We start from the raw sequence: 7,321 nt of genomic DNA on the forward strand, positions 1-7,321 counted from the left end.
ACACAGAAAACTCTCGCTCGAGCCAAGAAGTTCTCGCTCGAGCCAAAAACTCAAAAGTGCGCTCGAGCGAAGGAATGCTCGCTCGAGCCAACAACTCAAACCCTCAGGTCTGCAACCAGAAGCACGCTCGAGCGACAGACCTCTCACTCGAGCGAAGAACAAACCAGACCTCTCGAGCCAAGAAAAGCTCGCTCGAGCCAAGAAACACAACTCTCAGGTCCAGAACCAGACGCCATCGCTCGCTCGAGCGAAGCCACTCTGGCTCGACCCACCAGACACGAACTCAACTCTCGCTCGAGCGACCAACTCCTCGCTCGAGCGAAGGTCCAAAAATCTGGGCAGCAACACTAGGCTCCCAAACACAACCAACCTGAAACAAACCTGCCCAACACATCCTATAACTCAATATACAAAGTAAAAAGGATGCAAACAAGGTAATAAACAACTACCAACAACCACGGACACATGTCCGGATCACTGTACAACAAGGGTAAAAACCCGGGATCGCTATAGAAACTTCAATATGGCCTTTGCTAATAATCTTTGTATTATTTATTTATTTTGCTGAGGCCTTTTATTTTGCTAATAATTTCCTGCCTCATGGCGTAGAAGCCTCTCTACTACTTGGCTCATGGTTGGTCTTGCATCTTTGTCTTCCTCTGCACACTGTAATGCCACTTCAACTAATATTTCCATCTTACTTGCGTCATATCCATCCTTCATCAGTGGATCTATGATCTCTTCAAGCCACAATTCCTTTGAAACATTTTCATTCATCTTCTCTCTCACCCATTTAACTAGGCCCCTTTGTTCCATCTCCCCTGAATTGTCAGAGGTTTGAGGAACTATCATTGGGCTTTTTCCGGTGACCATCTCCAACATCACCACTCCGTAGCTGTAAACATCAACTTTGGACGTGATTCGGAAATTGAAAATCCACTCAGGAGCCATGTAACCTCTTGTTCCTCTTACTCTGGAGAAGCCTGAGTCATGTCCATCACCTCTGTTCAATAGCTTTGAGAGACCGAAATCAGCAACCTTTGGCTGGTAATTGGAGTCCAAGAGAATATTCTGAGGCTTCACATCACAATGGAGAACCCACTCCAAGCACTCATCATGCAAATAAGCCAGACCTTTTGCGGAGCCTACAGCTATATGAAACCTTTTCTCCCAATCGAGGGTATTGGAAGTAAGATTTTCTGCCAAGGACCCGCACTCCATGTACTCGTACACCAAAAGCCGGTGTTTCCCGTCCACGCAATATCCCCATACCTCTATCAAGTTCATGTGGTTAACTCTTCCAATGGTGCTTACCTCAGCCAAGAATTCATCTTCTCCTTGGTTAGCTTCATTGAGCCGCTTGATTGCTGCAACTCGACGATCAGACAATATACCCTTGTATACCACGCCACCACTTCCTCTTCCAATCTCTTCACCAAAGTTATGCGTTGCTTTCTTTAGCTCATCGTAGGTGAATTTTCTAAATCCAGTCGCGACTTGAAGGTAACTTTGTGTAGTTGCACTTGAATTTTGATGGTTTCCATACAATAAGTACAACACCAAACAAATACAAATAATCTCAACTCCTCCGACAGCACTGGCAAACCAAACCATGAACTGCAATGTCCCATTTTTTTGGGGTTTCTTGTAACTTCTGTCGAGCTGCAAACTAAGTGGGTGAGAGAAATTTGAGTTGAATCCTTGAACATGCTTTGCATAAAATGGGATTGAGGCGTTCGGCAATTTTATGTATGTAGTATCTAGAAAACTTGGTGCCAGATATCCATTGAAAAGTAGTGTCTTGCGGAAGCAATTGTAAAAGCCTTTACCCCAGTCAAATGTGTATTGAAATCCATAGCAGTTATAGCTTTGTAAGCATTCATTCACACACCTCTTGAAGGTATAATTGCTATAGGACGCATTGTCATAGCCATAGAATTCAACATGACGAAGCTGGAGGAAACCAACCTCACTTTTGGTGCGAGAGAGATTGAAATCTGGCTCACATCCGAGAGATTGGTCTGTCTCATTTTTGATCTTGTACCCTGGTATACAAGAGCATCTCCTACCAGATTTCTCAAGGGGAACATAAGTACACAAACTGTTGGGTCCACAGATACCATGGATCTTGCACGGTTGAGATTGGGCTTGCCAAGTCACGTTCCAAATTTTGTTTTTCTCGTCTAGACTGTACATTCGAAGGTTGCCATCAGGATCTACGGTTAATCTTCTCTGAATCCCAATTCCAAAATCTGCAGCTTTAAATCGAAAATCATCGGTTGATTTGAAATGGCCTGAGGAGTCAAATACAGCGATTCTGCTACTGTTGTAAGTAGACCTTCCAGCATCCCAGCTTCTTTTCCATGGGTCCGGCCAATACATGCTGGATAGCTCAGGGCCATCATAGACAAGATGGAGGACGTTTTCGTCATCGAAAAATAGCTTGTAGAAACCAGAAGAATAATTGGTTTGACTTCGAGATGACACAAGCTTTGTGTTTTTGGTGAGTGGTTGGTAGGGAAGAAGGGTATCGGTTGGTGACTGAAAACTTTGCCAAAGAATTAAACCTTTCGATGTACGAAGAACAAGGTTACCGGTGTCATTCAATAGCAATTGCACTGAAGATACTGACTTTGTTTCGGTGGACCAAATATTGAATTGGCCGGCATCCGTCAAGATGAGATTGCCATTTTTATGGAGGGTGAGCTTGGATAGTCTTCCATTAATGGGTTGGTCTCTGTTGGCCATCCAGACTGTGGTGTGATTCCCATCATACAATGGTTCACTGTACCAAATAGCAAAGCAATAAGCGTTAATGCCGACAGAGTGGAAGCCTGCAGAGAATACACCGTTTGGTGAAATCAAAACATTGTCCGACTTCTCCACTGAGAGAGATGATCCTTTACTCATGCTTTGTATGTACGGTGTTGAAAATGAAAAGGATGGGAACAACAGGACCAATGGAATAATAAGGATCAAAATTGGCGTAGCCATGAAGTGATGATTCTGCATATGAATTTCTTAAAGAGTTGTACTTGTTGTGCGATGGTGGTGGTGAATATATATAGTACAGATCATTAGCTCCATGGACTGTGTGTTAGTCTAGCAAAATTTAATTTCCCCTTTAACGGTGTGTAAACTGGCTCCATGCCATAAATATTTTGTTAATATGCGTTGAATGTCTATTCGAAAGGACAATTGATCCAAACAGTGGGTTTGAATGAGTCAAAAAAGGCTTCTTGGTGGCAAAAATTCTATCCACAGTAAAAATTTATCCCAAATTTTATTCTGAAAGTGAGGTTACTGGTTATTTTGAAAATTGATTATTTTAGTTAAAATTTTTTTTATAGTGATTTTTATTTTTTTAGCTATTTTAAGTTAGGATAATTTTTAAATGTGCAAGTGGATATCATATCTATAATGAATTTAATTACATAGTAACTACAATGAACTTATGCAATTATATATACTATGCACCTTGCACATCCAAATATTTCCCTTAGTTATTGCCGAAACAAACTTAACTAGATAATATAAATTTAAAGTTATGAAGATGTGAGTTATATCTACTGTGAATATAGACAATTAATTTAGTTTTATAGAATCTTTAGTTTTTTTTAGAGATAATCGATGTTCTTGATGGTAGTGATGGGAGATTCTTTAATATTTATTTATTTTATTTAAATTCAATGGTAACTATTATTCAATTCATTTAAATTCAAGTTTAATTATGTTTGTAAGACAGAACACATTTACAATTCATATATGAATTTGGATTAATTTGAATGGGTTTTAAACTAGTAAAATTGGACTGATTCATAGTTTTATGTTAATTTTGCCAACTCTGATCTAGAATTAAATATTATCTCATGATATTTGTTTGGATAAGTATATTTAAAATGATGAAATTGGAGAAATAAGATAAAGTAGAATTTTTTAATTTTTATTTTTATAATTATTGTTGTACAACTATAATCTTAATTTGTACAACTATAAACTTAATTATCAAATATTTCAAATTCAAGTAGCTATTTTCATCATTATTATTAATAATTCTGCATAATCTATCATGATAAAACCTACCAATTCAATCTTAAATTCACATTTCAACTGTGTTTTAAGTAAATTTGAGTTTTCTCTTTAAACATGTATAGAGATCAACTCCTTCATTTTTGTCAACAAAATAAATAAATAAATAAATAAATAATTCTTTTCAGGTCTTTCTAATATATAATTATTTAAAAAGTGTACAAAAATTAAATTTTTTTTTTTAAAAAAAATTAACTAAAGACAAAAGAAACATAAATTCAATTTTTTTGGGTTAAATACTGATTTTTTTAATTATGTTTATTTTTTTGTTTCTTTGCTCTTTAGTAGATTTTTTTTTTTAATTAGAGAAAAAAATTAGTGCGTTCTCACCAATTAGGTACCAAAGGATTTATTTTATTGTTATTTTTAATTAAAGTTCACTAAAAATAAAATTAAAAATTATTTATTTACTCTTTTTATTTTTTTGTCAAACGCACATTTACCAGTCAATTAATCAACCGAAAGGACAGTTGCTCTACAAGTAGATACTCAAATGATGGAATTTAACATAAATTTTCATAAAAATGTAGAAGTTAATTATTATAAATAGATCATGAAATTAACATAAAGATAGAGTAAAATAAGAAGCAAATGATTTTATAATGATGTTTGTAAAAGGGTAATATCCAGTACCACAAATATTTTTAATAATTGCTTTTGAGCCGGTTTGGGAAGTTGATTTGAGGCTAAATTAGCCACTAAATGACAAAAGAGGCTTATTTAGCCACTAAAGGACAAAAGCTTCACAGCTGCTTGGCAAGTTCCAACACTAAGCTAAATTTACGAAACTACCCCTCATGAAAGAGGGGCATGCGGCACCACACAAAAAAAATAAATAAATAAAATAAAAAATAAAATTCCCAAAAAACACATTTTTCCAAAAAAAAAAAAAACAAAGAAAGTTGAAAAAAAATTAAACACATTTTTTTGTTTTTTGTTAAAATATTTTATAAAAATAAATTCAAACTCTATTTTATAAAAATAGTTTTAAATATTTTAATTTTTTTGTTAAGTATTTGGTTAGGATTTGAGTGTAAAGTTCTGAAAGTAGTATGAAGTTTCAAATTATGTGTTTGGTTATGAGTTTTAAAAATAATTTATTACTTGAGTTTTATTTTATGTGTTTGGTTACGATTTGAGTTTAGAGTTGTTTTTAAATTTAAAATATTAACATTTTAAATTATTTAAATTTTTTGAATATTTAAATTATTTAAATTTTTACGATTTAAATTTTTTGAATATTTATTTTAATTTTTTACTTATTAAATTTTTTAGATTATTTACATTATTTAAATATTTAAAATAAAATTAAAAGTAAAATAAAAATAAAAATAAAAATAAAAATAAAAATAAAAATTAAATTAAATTATTTAAAATACACAGGACAATAAAATAAATAAAAAATGCATGAAAACCCTCGCCACGTAATTTTAAAAAAAAACTGAAAATAAATAAAAAAACTTAAACTTAAAAAAAAAAACTTAAAATTAGCAGTTGCCACGTAATTTACAAATAAATAAAACACATGAAAATCCATTTATCAAATATAAAAAAAAATTAATGTATACAAATAAAAAAAATTATAGAAACGTAAATTAAAAAAAAAAGAATGACAAAAATACGCCTCCTCCAAAAAAAAAGGAAAAAAAAAATTAAAAAAACCGAAATTAGCATTTGCCACGTAATTTACAAATAAATAAATAAAAAAATTAATGTGTACAAATAAAAAAATTACAAAAACGTAAATTGAAAAAAAAATAAGGACAAAAATACGCCTCATTCAAAAACATTTAAAAAAAATAAAACTTAAATTTACCATTCGCCACGTAATTTACAAATAAATATAACACATGAAAACTCATTTTTGAAAATAAAAATAAAATACACAGGACAATAAAATAAAACTAAAAATTAAAATTATTGGCATTATTATTATTTTAAAATTAAAATTTAAAATTAAAATTAAAATTATTATTATTATTATTTTAAAAAAATTTAAAATTAAAATAAAAAACACATGAAAAAGCCATTTGCAAAAAAATAAAATAAATAAATAAATTAAAATATACAGGATAATAACATAAAACGAAAATAATAAATAAATAAATAACATTTAAGCAAAATTTGCCAAATCCAAACCCAAAATATAAAAAAAAAAAAAAAAAAAAAAAAAAAAAAAAAAGAAGAAGAAGAAGAAGAAGAAGCCAAAAAGGGCATATTGGTAATTTAATAGGAAGACACCTCACCAAAAAGCCAAAAAGTTAAAAAAGCCAAAAAGCTCTTCCCAAACCAGGCTTTTTAGCCCCAGGCTAAAACAGCCAAAAAAGCCAAAAAGCCAAAAAGCCAACCCACTTCTCAAACGGAGGCTTTATATTATTATTTTAAATTTTAGATCTATCATATTTTATCAAGATATTTCAAAATTTTAAAATTATATAAGTTTTGTTGAGAATTTGATTTTTTAATATTTTTTATATTTTATAAAAAAAATATATGTAATTGAATTTTTTTTTTAATATAGTGATTTTTTAATTAAAATTGTGACTTTTCAAAATAAGTCATTTAACTTGTTATGTTACAAATTTGAATTATTTTACTTTGTGATTATAACCATGATCTTTTTGTTTTGAGATTATTTTATTTATGTGATTATCATGGAGATCTTTTTATTTTAAGGTTAAATTTGGCATGTTTGAAAAAAAATAAAAAGTCAAAAAGTCACTATCACATCATTTTATTTAAGTCACATCACCTCTCTAACACATCACTTTAAACCTAACCCAAACACAATCCATATTTCATAAAAAATCAAAAAATACACTTATTTAGATCATTCCAAACAACTCTCTAAACACCCCTTTATTTTGTTTTTGAGTCTTTGTAGACTATGAAGTCAACCTAGAGTCAATAAAACAAAAAAAGAGTCGGTATCTGCCACACATTTTTTCCAACCAGGGCCGGCCCTCGACTTGACGTCTCTTCCCTGCAAGACCCGAAATGTAGGATTGTGACAGGAAATTCAATAAGAGAGATGATGTCGATGGAATTTATTATTTGTAACAGGAATTTTATAATGATGTATTTGATTAAAGAATTTAAGGAAGAATTTAAAAAAAAAATAAAAAAAGTAGGTAAAATATGAATGAAATATATTTATATTTTATCTAATTTTATATATAATTTTTTTTTCTTTTTCAAATATCTCTCCAATCCTCTAACCAAATACATCGCA

At 31.1% G+C, this 7,321-nt stretch overlaps 1 protein-coding gene across 1 annotated transcript; it reads right to left on the reverse strand.

Annotated features, from left to right (window-relative positions):
• Window positions 1-453: 453 nt before the first annotated feature.
• On the reverse strand, window positions 454-3,130 carry LOC114281787 (putative receptor protein kinase ZmPK1). The gene has a single exon (XM_028224368.2). The coding sequence runs from the start codon at window positions 3,010-3,012 to the stop codon at window positions 583-585; it is 2,430 nt and encodes an 809-aa protein (XP_028080169.2). The 5' UTR covers window positions 3,013-3,130; the 3' UTR covers window positions 454-582.
• Window positions 3,131-7,321: the final 4,191 nt, after the last annotated feature.

The sequence above is a fragment of the Camellia sinensis genome, chromosome 3 (assembly GCF_055761805.1).
Source record: "Camellia sinensis isolate YWXY chromosome 3, ASM5576180v1, whole genome shotgun sequence".
In the NCBI taxonomy this organism is placed as follows: domain Eukaryota; kingdom Viridiplantae; phylum Streptophyta; class Magnoliopsida; order Ericales; family Theaceae; genus Camellia; species Camellia sinensis.